The sequence below is a fragment of the Camelus dromedarius genome, chromosome X (assembly GCF_036321535.1).
Source record: "Camelus dromedarius isolate mCamDro1 chromosome X, mCamDro1.pat, whole genome shotgun sequence".
In the NCBI taxonomy this organism is placed as follows: Eukaryota; Metazoa; Chordata; class Mammalia; order Artiodactyla; family Camelidae; genus Camelus; species Camelus dromedarius.
Genome location: NC_087472.1, coordinates 66,009,467 through 66,022,768, shown reverse-complemented (window position 1 = coordinate 66,022,768; position 13,302 = coordinate 66,009,467). Strand labels below are relative to the sequence as shown.

The 13,302-nt window shown below is 42.6% G+C and overlaps 1 protein-coding gene across 2 annotated transcripts; it reads right to left on the bottom strand.

Moving 5' to 3' along the window:
* Positions 1 to 1,719: 1,719 nt before the first annotated feature.
* On the bottom strand, positions 1,720 to 8,235 carry ASB12 (ankyrin repeat and SOCS box containing 12). 2 transcript variants are annotated; one of them, XM_010980078.3, is made up of 3 exons: positions 8,101 to 8,235; positions 2,418 to 3,267; positions 1,720 to 1,995 (listed from the first exon to the last, which is right to left on the bottom strand). In XM_010980078.3, the coding sequence occupies exons 2-3, from the start codon at positions 3,241 to 3,243 to the stop codon at positions 1,862 to 1,864; spliced, it is 960 nt and encodes a 319-aa protein (XP_010978380.1). In that variant the 5' UTR covers positions 3,244 to 3,267; positions 8,101 to 8,235; the 3' UTR covers positions 1,720 to 1,861. The 2 variants fall into 2 exon arrangements, with proteins under 2 accessions (XP_010978380.1, XP_010978379.3); XM_010980077.3 differs by lacking the exon at positions 8,101 to 8,235 and adding an exon at positions 7,888 to 8,082.
* Positions 8,236 to 13,302: the final 5,067 nt, after the last annotated feature.

Genomic DNA, 13,302 nt, shown 5'->3' with positions numbered 1-13,302 from the left:
TCAGGAACCTAGAATGAAAAAAAGGTAGAAGAGACCTACAGCCTACCCTGAAGCCCTTTGTCTGCACTTACAGCCCAGTCCTTCAGTTATCTTTGCTCCTTGGAGATAAACAGCTGCACTACTCTCCAAGATGGAAAAGAATGAAAGTCTGGAAGCTGAGTTGGGCAGGACCATGAGGATAGATGTCCTGTTTTCTTGTCTCCTTTCCTAGTCTCTCAGGCACTAGGAGCTAGGGAGAGGGGGAGAGGTAAGAAGAGGGAGAAGCAAGTCAGATCAAGACCACATTCCCTGCCTTCCTTTCCATATGAGGGGAGATCATTATGTAGGGGCAGGAGTCTGTCTAGGCAGCTCCCAGGAAAAGCTCTAAACACCTAAAGTACTTCCCACATACAGGTTATCTGGGCTCTCTTCCTCTATCCCTTCATCTTGTGTCTCTTTCACTGCTCATCCACATCCCCACCCACAGTTGTACATACAAGAAGGTACTGTGGAAAGATAAAGATTTAACAAAATTGAAGGTGACTGGATCTGGATTTGGGTGGTTATCTGTGCTTGTCCAGGCCCCATTTGCCTCCTTCCCCTGCTCTTCTCCACATCAGAGGGGGACAGACCATTGCAGGCTGCATCTCCCAGGCTTTTTCATCAATAATCTTCTGGCTGATTCAACCAATGGGGGGCATTGGTGGGAGGGTAAGAAAAACAGGGAAGCCAGGGTACTTAGCCTCCCCTTTTTGTGCCTCTGGTGGTATCTGTGCTGTGTCTCTCCAATGGCTCCCACTGTCAATACACTTCCAATTCTGCTCTGTGATCCCAGTTGCTGGCTCAGATCATACCACCTTTTCCCACTGTCCTTCCGTTTTTCATCTTCCCCTGTTCTGCCCTATATTGCAAGGGGGTGAGGGCTGACCCATGTAGGCTGTGTTTCTCAGGCTCTCATATTAGTTGACTTCTAGTTTCCCCCAGTGAGAGAGACATTGGAAGCAGATTGAAGGGCAAGAATGAGGGAAAGGAGAGGGTATTTCTTCCTTTCCTCTGGTTTGGGCACCCACGTTAGATAGATCTGTGATTCCACTTTCCATCAGCAGACCCCTGTACCTGGACTCTGGATATACCTTCTTCCTCACCCCTCCAGCCTAAGGGTGGTATTGGCCTCCTGCTGTCACTGATCTCTGGGTTAGTTTCCCATCCTTATAGCTTCTCAGCCTATTACCTATGTAATCAATATTTTTTCTATATTAAATTCACTGTCATAAATATTTGGTAACTTGTTTTCCTAGTTAGATCTTGACTATAAACTGGACTCGTGGGCATGCAGCCTATGATTCAAGGTGAGTGAATGGGAGGCTCCTTAGTCACTTGAGGGAGTTGGGTGACAGCCCCTGAAAAGGTGACCTATACCAGCCAGAGAAGTAAGTGGAGATACAGAGCTGAGCAAGCTGATGCTACCTTTCTACTTACTTGAATTCTTCAAGACCTTGCTTCTAGGTCATTATAGCTCCACATCCTCTCAAGGATCTTGGTGGGGAGGTATGGGCTATTGGGTTAGTTTTCTCTTTTTTTACTCTTTCAGTGGCCAGGCTCTTATGCCTATCAAATTCCCGACCACTATAATCCTTCCCCATGGCCAACCAGACCCCTTCCCCCAGTGAACCAACCCCCACCCCCCAACACACACACATACATACACAGACACACCCCCAGATACAACAGCCCACAGGATTTATTTTGTTGAGGATTTTATTGTGGAGGATAGTACAGGAGAGCAGCTTCAGGTGGGTGGGTAGAGCTGTAATGCCCTTCAGCTACCTGGGTCCCCAGGTGGTTTCTGGAGGCATTGTGTGTTTCTGGACAGGCTGTGAGATTACAGTTGGTGTTTGAGGTAGCTAATCAGCATGGGGGGAATATTCAGCTGGTCGATGGCTTGTGGCTGGCTGGCCTGGCGCAGTGCTCTGTGGATAACTAAACGGGCCTGTGATAGTAGTGACCGTGGAGTGGCTACAGCAAGGAGAAATAGGTCATGAGCAGCAATTCTCAGTGTAATTCTCCCACCCAAGCCTACATCCATTCTGCTCCAGCTACTGAAAGCCTAATTGCTCTCTCCCTTCTAACAAATATCCCCCTCCCTGCACTCAGTGCATGGTACCAATGGGGCACACTGAAGCCTAGAGAGGGCATGTTCAAGGCTACAAAGTAGTCATTGGCAAAGCAAGAACCAGAAATTGGGCTAGTGCTATCCCCTCCTCATCTTAGTGATCCCTTCCCTAAAAAGGAATCTGTAACTTCTTCTCCACTGGGGCCCCTGAAGAGGGAAGATGGTGTTTTCTCCAGTTCATCCCCAAATTGGCTTGCGGGGTGATTTAGGGCCCTGAGACCTCCAAACTAGGAGATGTATTAGAACTGGTCTGCTTGACACTCACCTCGGGCCTGTAGCAGCAATGCAGTGCCTTTATCACATTGAGAGTTCAGGTCCAGGGAGAGAGATGGAAGGTAGATATTAGCACCAAAATCAATTAACAGCCGAATGTACTCGGGCTCACAATTATGGTGGAGACATATTTCAAGGAGGGTGCGGGGCCGTGGGACTCGAGCCAATAGGTGCTGATCAGTGCAGTTGTAGTCGGGGTCAGCCCCATGGAGCAAAAGCAGGCGGAAACAGTCAAGGTGACCATAGACTGCAGCCATATAGAGGGGACCAGAACATGAAGCTATGTTCGATGCCCAGACTGGTAGTTTCGCCTTCACATTGGCCTCTGCACCATGACCCAGGAGCTCCTGCAGTATGGCAACAGCACCATCACGGGCAGCTGTGAGCACAGGAGAGCAGTTGTTGTAGATGCTACCACCAGGACAGGCGCCAGCTTCCAGAAGCACACGCACACAGTCTAGATGGCCATGACTGACAGCAGTAAAAAGTGGTGTCTGTGCCTTGACGTCCAAGCTGTCAACATCAGCACCATGTGCCAGGAGGACCTGCAAGCAGCTAAGGTGACCATAAGAAGCAGCCAAGCGCAAGGGTGTCCCAGGGACTCCCCAGCCACTCCTACTGTTGATGAATCGTTTGTAACGCTCCTGGCGCAAAAGCTGGTCCAAGGTATAGGAGTCATTGTTGTACACTGCTTGATTGAGAGCCTGTTTCTCCCCTGTGTCGGTGTCCTCCTCCTCCTTGTCGGGCTGCAGGAGGGAGAAGATCTTGGTGATGTCCATGAGATTGACTTTGGCTGATTGCAGCAGAACTATTCTCATTATGAGCAGGAGGATATGCCAGATCTGTGGGTGACAAAAACATGAGAGAGAGTGAGGGCACCCATCAAAAGCCTGGATGCCAGCCCTTGGCCCCTATCCTTCACTTCACCATCAGGCTCTTCACTCATGGGTCCCCTGCTTCTAACTCCTAATCCATCTTATTTCAGGCCCGAGAGATGGTTGTCCAAACAGATCAGGCCATTTCATAGCTTAGTGCCTTTGCATATGCTGTTCTGCCAGCCCTTCAAACTCCTACTTCTGGGATGTTTTCCCTAATCTCCTCCACCACCTGCTCAGGGCTTCCAAAGGATCACAACTAGACTTTAACTATGTGCTTTCACACCACATTTCCACTTATCTATGCTTCGTTAGTGTGTAAACTCCAAGATGAGGACTCCTGTATCCGTCTTATTATTCCTCCACTCCCAGTAGGGCCTACATCATGGCTGGGGATTTGGTAGATGCATCTCCCTTAGTTCAGAATGTGTGGACTAATAAGGTGGTTCTGGTCTGGCAGTTGCTAGGCCAACAGAATGGTGCTCTGTGGTGTCAAGCTGTCTTCCCTGAGCATTCTGACATTAATCTCATGGGGCAGGCCCTCAACTCTACCTCTTAGCCTTTTAGATGAGATTCGACCTCTTCATTGTCCCTCATAGGTGACCTCCTCTCAGACTCAGGCCCCATGCTTCAGGCAACAAAGTTGCTGAGGAAATGAATGGTGAATGTCATTTACTGATTAAATAAAGAAGTGACATTACACAGAACACAGTTCAAGTAAAATGAAGTCAAAGAGATGGTAGGAAATACTCGAGGTTTCCAGAGCAAGTCCTCCTCTCTGGTGACAACTGGTTTTTCCGTCATGACCACTTCAATCCAGGAGTCCCTTGGATTTACAGCCCCTTTTTGAAATCCATGGCTTCCCCTTCTCTCTGGGTCAAGCCTTTTCCCATCCTCTCTGCTCCACCCAATTTGGAACCTTGCCTCAATCCTCACTTATCTCCCCATCATCCCCAGGCCCTATGAAATCACCCATGGCCCAATATCCCAGTGACTGACTCAAACTAACCCCTTGACCTTTCCAGTTCTGTTCCTAATGCTCCAACATCAGTTTGTAATGTCATCAGGGTAAGCTGGTAGGTTTTTCAGAGATTTAGTCTCCCTCCTCCCACATACCCTGCAGCCATGGGCTCAGGGCCACACACCTCTTTTTATTCACTGTCCACCTTCACCCCTCTTTGTTAGTCTGGGACCTCAGGTACGGACCTCAGGTACACACCTCATAGAAAAAATTGTGACGTGAGTGGGTGGGGTCTCCCTCAACTTTAGGTCCCTCCTCACCAGTCAACATCAACTCCATATTCAGTCTTATTATTTATTCATTTTGGGGTGCAATTACAAGAAGAGGATTTCAGAAATCAGGCAGACCTGTTTGCAACTCAACACCCTCATTTCCTATCTGAGTAACCTTGGGCATGTCTCTTCCCTTCTTTGGGAATCATTTTCCTCATTGTTAAGACAGAAATGATAGTCTCTGCCTCATGGGGCTGTTAAAAGAAAGAGCCCTATCCCCATATATCAGATCTTCAAAGGTGAGCTTCCTCTGCACCTTCAACCTCTTCACTGGCTCCTTCCCCTCAATCATCTTAAAAAACAAAACAAAACATTTCTATTGTCCTTTGTCCCACACTAGTTACCTTTCTCTACATCTCTCTTCTTCACCAAACATATCCAAAGAGTTGTCTACCATCTACTTCTACACCTCCCATTCACTTTTCCACCCTCTGCAGTCTGGCTCCACCTGCCCTCAATCACACACTGAGATAGATCTTTAAAACTCTTCCTTGTGGTTAAATCTACTGGCTGCTTCTCAGATCTTTCCTTCTCTGACTTTTCTGGGACATCTGTCTCTACTGACAACTTCCTCCTATGTAGTCCTACCATGGCTTCCTGGCCAGCCCACACTTCTAATTTTTCTCCCCTCTGTTCTACCCTGAAATAGTTATCTCTTTCATCTTCTTCTTTCCAGTTCCAGATCTGTAGCTCTCACTTTTATATTGATGATTTCAAGCCTATCACTTTAAGCCACCAGCAGCCTCTTCAGCAAAATGTATGTATTCAGTGAGTTTCTTCAGGTACTTCAAAGTCAGCAGTATCACACCACCACTACCACCATCATTGATCCATAACTCAGTTCCTCATCATCCACCTGGTCAACCAAACACTGAAGACTCTAGTCAGTCCTCCTATCTCTTTGTCTCATTCCCATTTAATTGATCAAGTCCTGTGAATTTTACTTCCTAGAGACCTCTATAGGCTACCCCTCAGGCCCATTCCCATTGCCAGTGTTTTAATCTGGGACCTCATCAATTTTTGCCTCAACTGTTGTAGTAGTCTCCTAGCTAGTTTTCCTTTTCAATAATTTCTCCCCATTGTAGCTAAAGTGATCGTTTAAATACACAAATCTTGTTTGTGCCATTCCCCTACTTTACATCTCTTCATGGCTCCCTTTTCTTTCAGAATATAGCCCAGATGCCTTGCCTGGCTCACAGGTCACTCAGGAGCAAATCTTGGCCAATGTCTTCAGCCTCACTTCCTACTACTCTACTTATACCCCAAGATTCAGCAATAAGGGAGGAGAAATAGTGGCTCTCGATATACATCATGCTTCCTTCTGTCACATGCAACTCCTGATGGGTTAGTTCCTTGAATCTTTGTTCTTATAGCAATCATCACATTGCATTGTAACTCCTATATGGGTATGTTTTGCCCCCACTGCAGATTAAGAGGCCATATGTAGTAGTGATAAAATATGGTCTGGAATTTTGCTTCAATCCAAGCTCTACCACTTAGTAGCTGTGTGACCTAGGGTGGATCATTTAATCTCTCTGTGTCTATTTCTTCATCTGTAAAGATAGGATGATATTAGTATCTGCCTCAGAGGGCTATTGTTAGGATTAAATGAGTTAGTGCATCTTAAATGTTTTGACTAGCACCTGAATGTACTACTCAGTAACTATTTTTACTATAAAGATTGTTATTACTTAGGTCTCCTATTTCTATGACTATTTCTCCCTCCTAAGGCTAAAGTTCTATAACATCAGAGCTGGAATGCACAGAATAAGCCATTTAATTTAATTTTCTCAATTTAGGGATGGGAAAACCAAGGCTCGAGGGAGAGCAGGGACTTTTTCCTAAGGTCACATGGCTGTTATTGACAGCTATCTAGTTAGCGAGAATTCAGAGCATGTCTATAATCTTGTGCATTTCAAAGCTATTTCACATAATGGAATAGATAATATTATCCCTGTTTTGTGGATGGAGGAAACTGAGGTCCAGATGGGTAACGGATTTGCCAGGTACGTTGCATTAGGGCAAAGCAGAGCCAGAAATAGAACCCAGGTTTCCCTATTCTCCATCCTGTTCTTTTTGTTACCACCTGAAAAACAAACACATACTCCTTCCCCTTGCCTCAAGCAGAGTCATACTGCAGCTCCCAGAATCCTCAGCTTTGAGGATCATGCTGAATTCCAGAACTTAAATCATAGAAGATTTCTTTACAAATCATTTCTTCTAACAGCCAGTTAGGGATTCCCTTCTTACTATTTTACTTTGGGAAGTGATATTCAGGGAGATGAAGGGAGTATGAAGAAAAATGCTGACGCTTTTACCAAGTCATACAATGAACACACAACAAGGCCCATATAATGAGCCTCCAGAGGGAGAACAAGCCATGGGCCCCAGCTAACTTGGGCACTTGAGTGAATTGTGCCTTATTAGATAGGATAAGAAAATCTAACTCATTTCTTGTCTAACCTAACCTTACTGTGGTTTATTAATCAAAGAGTTATTATGTTACCATTCTGTGCAAGGATCCTTCTCCTGATTCCCAAAGTACAAGGGTTTTAAACCTTTTTTTATGTGACATTGGCTCTTGTGGCAATATAGTTAAGTCTCTGGTCTCCTCTCAGAATGGTTTTTAATACATAAAATAACATAGAATTAAAAGAAACTGAGTATATTGAAATACAGCTATCAACATATTTTTAAAACTGCATGATATAGTAATAGAAGTTCTTTTAGCACATTACATAACAAAGTCTACTAATAATTTCTAAGCGATGATGAGCATAAAAAATGACATTTCCAGATCCCTGCCAAAACTGTAGTATGACATGAAATCTCTGTGATTTCTTCTGGTGACCGAGTTACAGGAACTAGTAATACTACTGCCATTTGCTGCTTACATTCATTCTTTAGGAAATGGTAAATTTCAGTATAAAGATTAGGGTGAAATAAAGGTGTTTGTTTGCCTCATCCATATTTTTGGACCCTTTGGATTCTAAGGCTTTCCTGGGGAGTCTGTGAATTTAGGTTAAGAACTCCTATGGGAGAGTGGCTGGTTTCAGCGGGCCCTTAAATAGTCTTCTAGACATTACTAGACTATTTTTAATACTCACCTTCCTCCCCCCACCCTAAGGAGCTTTGCCCTTCTGTCCTTGAGCCCACCCCACTGCACTGACACACACAGACTCACAAATATCACACAGGGACACAAAGACAAACCTTCACCCTCCCTGTATTGCACAACCACAATTTCCCTTAGGAAGTAGGCCCATTTGGACCCCAGAACCTAGGCATACACACCTTCCTGGGACAGAAGCGGCAGGAAGCCATCATAGAATCTCCTCTTTCCTCTGTGGGCAGGTTTCCCCACTTACCTCCCAACTGTCCCCCCTCCAAAACCAGACCCAGTGGAAACAGCCTATGGAGAGTGGTGGTCACAGGTCCATGGGCCCTCAGCTCTAAGGATTCACTCCTCCCTGGCAGCATCATCAGTCCTAGGCTCCAGGTACTCACCAGGCTTTGGCCTGAAGCCACATTGACCCAGGGTCGCTGCCCCTACCTCTCTGTGAAGCACTGGACCCTGGTGGCCCCTCTGAGGGGAGCCCCCTACTGCCCCAGGCTCGGAGCAAGCAGAGGCCTCAGTTCCCACTGTTAACAACACTGCCTAAAGGCTGGCTGAATAGGTCCACGGGGTTAATTTTAGACTATCTTCCACCCGCCCTCCCAGGGCCGTGTTATCTTACTAATGCCATTCTGGGAGAGATCCCAGTGAGAGGAGGGCCATCCACGGGGAAGTCCTGGAAGGACTGACTGATGGACAGGTGCCTGGCTGGGCCAGGGCTCAGGCTCCTAATATGCCCCAGGGTTCCACTTCCCATTATTCAAATGGGCTGCGAGTCTAGGCTTCTGCACTGTGGGTCTTCCCATCCTTTTACTAAAGGACCTGAGAAGGCCCAGCCTCCCCTAGCATACCTTACTCTGGGCCCAGGACTCTTCTTTTTTTCCTCTCTCTAACTTAGCTTCTCTGGATTTCATTTTTCCTATTTTGAAGGTCCAGCAGCATATTGCCCTCTCCTTTTTCTATTCCACTTGCAACTCCCAAGAGTGAGAAGGACGGTGGGAAGCAGAGACCTCCATACTGGAACATACATAAGTAAGTCTTCTAGAGTTTGAGAAGGCCCTGTTCATTTAAAAAAGCTCCCCCATCCCACCAACCCATCAGGTTCAGTCTGAAGAAAATGCCAACAGCCTCCCCACTCTTCTCACGTCTAAGGAATGAAGCCAGCCAGACACGTGTCCAGCACTGGGAACTTTGTCAAAAGCTCAGCTCTTAAAAGTATAATTTTAGCTACCTGGTTGCCATTAAATTAAGGGAGTTACCTTTAAAAATAATCACATCATCTACTTTAGGTGTCACCCCCCAAAAAACTGGAAGCCATCTCTCTCTTCTCTCTGAGAGGAAATGCCAGCCTAGCATTTGGTATATAAACTACACCACAAACAATCTGTCATGTCTGAGAAATGCTTTTTGGAGAAACTATCAAGCAGCCACTATGTGAAAATGTTCTAGTTGCAGGAAGAACACAAAGAAATGTAAGACATGGTAAAAGAAGAAAGAGTTCACAGTTTCTTAGGAAAAACAGACATGGAAACAATTCTATTTTACATAAGGGAAAAATGCCTGAACTAAAAGCTTCCTACAGTTATCCTGTGTCCATATCAATCTCCCAAATTAGTTCAGGGGGTTACTGCAGGGTTCTATGTCCCTATATGCTACCCAAAACAATAAAAACCTGAATTTTCCTGGAAAGAGTTTCCAGTCTATACAAAATACTGATCCCAAGACCTCAGAGTCCTTCTCCTTCCCTTCCAATCATCAAGAGAAGTTTCCAGTCAGGAGAAAAGAAAAGCCAGTGAGGGAACAAGAGATGTGTTCAGATGAAGTACTAGCAGCCCTGTTTCACATAATTACTTTGGTGTTAGAATCTGCAAATTGAAAGGAAATTTCTACATTTCTGAGAGATGTTTAATGACTTCTTAAATGCTTCCAGTAATTGGATACTCTCTACATCAGAAGTAGCACATCTCATTATTGGGCAGCTCAGTTAGTCCTTCTTTCTACTAAGCCTATATCTGCATCTATTAAGCACCCCTGAGGTACTGATCTTCACTTACCCTTAGGACTTCAGAGAACATTGTCATTTTCTTTGCCACAAATCAGCCCTCTAGGGGTCTGAACCCAGGTATCTTATCCTTCATGTCACCTTATCTTAAGTGAAAGCAGCCCAGCTCCTTCAGCTATTTTTTACAAGCTGATATCTATCCCGTACCTTCCCAAGTCTACTACACTCACGAAGTGGTCATGCAGCCTGTCTACACATTAGCAACACCAGAGAGTTCACAGGAGGTCATATGACACCTTAGGAAAGTGTCAGGTGTGTCCCAGTGTGATCAATAATTCTGAAGATCAGAAACATCATGAAGCATATCGGCTTCAGCTTAGTTTGAGCCAGTAGTCTATAGCTGTTTATTATCTGAGGCATCATGCAAGCCTGATTAGCCAGGACTGGAGAACTATCCAAGTTGCCAGCCCAGCCCAGAGCATGGACAGGCATAAGAGAGAGATGTTGGAAACAGTCAGAAGCCCAAACTCCGTTTCAGAGAGTACCCATGTCCAGGCTCTCGTGGGGAAAGAGCCCCAGCTGAGGCAGCCTCCCTCAAGCCCCCTGAGAATGGGGATGTAGAGGGGGTGGAATCTAATTGGAGCAACAATAAAACCGTCTCACAGACAAGAACAAAACAAAACAAAACAATAAACAAGCTATTATGATGCTAAAGATGACAGAGCATGATATTATTTCTTGAAAAAAAAGATTAGTAGGATTTTTAATGCAAATTTTTTAGATAATTGTGTATTAATATGCAGTTGTAAAAATAATACGGAGATCCCCTGAAGACTTTACTATTTCCTCCAATGGTAGCATTTTGCAAGTACAGTACAGTACCACAAGTAGGGTATTGACACTAATACAATCCACCTATCTTATTCAGATTTCCCAGGGTTTATCTGTAGTCATTTGTGTGTCTGTTTGTGTATGTATTTACTTCTGTACAATTTTATCACATAAGTAGGTTGTGTATACCACCACAGACAGTATACAAAATAGTTCTATCACAATAAAGATACCTCATGTTTCCTTTTTATAGCCATATCCACTCTCTTCTCACTCCTCCCTCCTTGGTCCCTAACCCCTGGCAAGCTCTAATCCTTTTTCCATTTCTATAATTTTGTCATTTCAAAATTATATAAATGACACCATAATTTTTGAGATTCATCCAGGTTGTTGCATATATCAAGTTTTTTGTTTTTGTTTCTGTACCATAATTTGTTTAACCATTGACCTAGTGAAGGACATCTGAGTTGTATATAGTATTTGGCTATTAAGAAGGAAGCTTTTAGTTATGGTATATATATACAATGCAATACTACTCAGCTGTAAAAAAAATAATGCCATTTGCCGTAACATGGATGGACCTGGAGATTATCATACTATGTGAAGTAAGTCAGAGAAAGACAAATATCATATATCATTTGTACATGGAATCTTAAAAAATGACACAAATGAACTTATTTATAAAAAACAGATTTACAGACATAGAAAACAAACTTATGGTTACCAGTGGGGGAACGGGGTGGGAAGGGATAAATTGGGAGTTCGAGATTTGCAGATACTAACTACTATATATAAAATAGATAAACAACAAAGTCCTACTGTATAGCACAGGGAACTATATTTAATATCTTGTACTAACTTATAATGAAAAATAATATGAAAAGGAATACATGTATGTGTATTTATGACTGAAACATTATGCTGTACACCAAAATTTGACACATTATAAACTGACTATACTTCATTAAAAAAAGGAATAAATCTTCTATGAACATCTGTTCACAGGTCTTTAGCACTCTTGTTACATTAGATAGAGTGATTACTCCCACTTTATTCTACCATGCCAATATTGTTTTAGCTCTACAAGGGCCTGTGCCTATTTATATACATTTTAGAATAAGCTTGCCCATGTCTACAAAAAAAAACTTACTGAGAATTTGGTAGAAACTGTGTTAAATCTGTATAACAATTTGGGGGAGAACTGACTGCTTTACTATGTTGAATCTTCCAACCCATGCTCATGGTATGTTTTTACATTTATTTAAGTCCTTAATTTCTTTCATCACATTTTGTAGTTTTCAGCATATGGATCATGTTCATATTTTGTTAAGTGTATGCCTAACTGTTTCAATTTCTCTGGATAAATTGTAAATAGAATTGGGTTTTGATTTTGGCTTCTATGTGTTCATGTAGAACTGTGATTTTTTTTTTGGGGGGGGGAGTACGTTGATCTTGCATCCTGCCATACTGCTGAATTCACTAGTTCCAGAAGTGTTTTTGTTTTTTTGTAATTTCCTTGGGATTTTCTATGTAGTCAATCATGTCATCTGCAAATAGGGACAACTTTATTTCTTCCTTTCCAATCTATATGCCTAATTTCCTTTCCTTGCCTTGTTGCATTCCAGAAATATGTTGAATAAGAGTGGTTAGAGTGGACATCTTTGCTTTTCCCCAGTCTTGGGGGAAATCATTTAGTCTTTCATCATTAGATATAATGTTAAATATAGGTTTTTCATAATTGCCCTTTGTGTAAGTTCAAGAAATCCCCTTCTATTCATAGTTCACTAAGAGGTATTTTTTAAATTGAAGTATGGTCAGTTACAATGTATCAATTTCTGGTGTACAGCATAATGTCCCAGTCATGCATATACATACATATACTCATTTTTATTAAAGGTTATTACAATATATTGAATATAGTTCCCTGTGTTATACAGAATAATTATCTACTTTTATATATAGTGGTTAACATTTGGAAATCTTATCAGGAATGGATGTTGGATTTCGTTAAATGCTTTTTCTGCATCAATTGATGTGATCATAGAAATTTTCTGCTTTAACTTGTTCATATGGTGGTTTATGTTAATTTATTTTAGAATGTTGAATCAGCCTTTCATCCTAGAAATAAATTCCACTTAGTAATGGTGTATAATTTTATGCATTGTGGGGTTAGGTTTGCTAATATTTTGGCAAGGAATTTTGTGTTGAATTTGATGAGAAATATTGGTTTGTAGATTTATTTTTTTTCTGTGTTTGATTTTAGCGTTAGGGTAATAATGACCTCATAAAATAAGTTGGGAAGTGTTCGCTTCTATTTCTAGAAGATATCACATGAATTCCTAAGATTGGTGTTAATTCTGTAAGTGTTTGGCAGAATTCTCCAGTGAAACTATCTGGGCCTGGAGATTTTTTTTGGGGGGGTGCTTTTACATAAAGTTTAGTAGTTTGTGGTTTTGAAGGTCAGTTTCCTCTAAATTGACATATTTGTAAGTGTGAAGTTGTTCATAGCATTCCCTTTTATAATTAATTAATTAATGATTTTATTATGGATATATATATATATGTATGTATTTGCAATTTTACTCATTTAAAGAAACAATTTTTTGAGAAGTTTTATGTTTATGGCAAAATTGAAAGGAAGGTACATAGATTTCCCATGTACTCCCTACCCCTATGCATAACTAGCCTTTCCCATTATCAACATCTTCCACTAGAATGGGACATTTATAACAATTGATGAATCTACATTGACACATTGTAA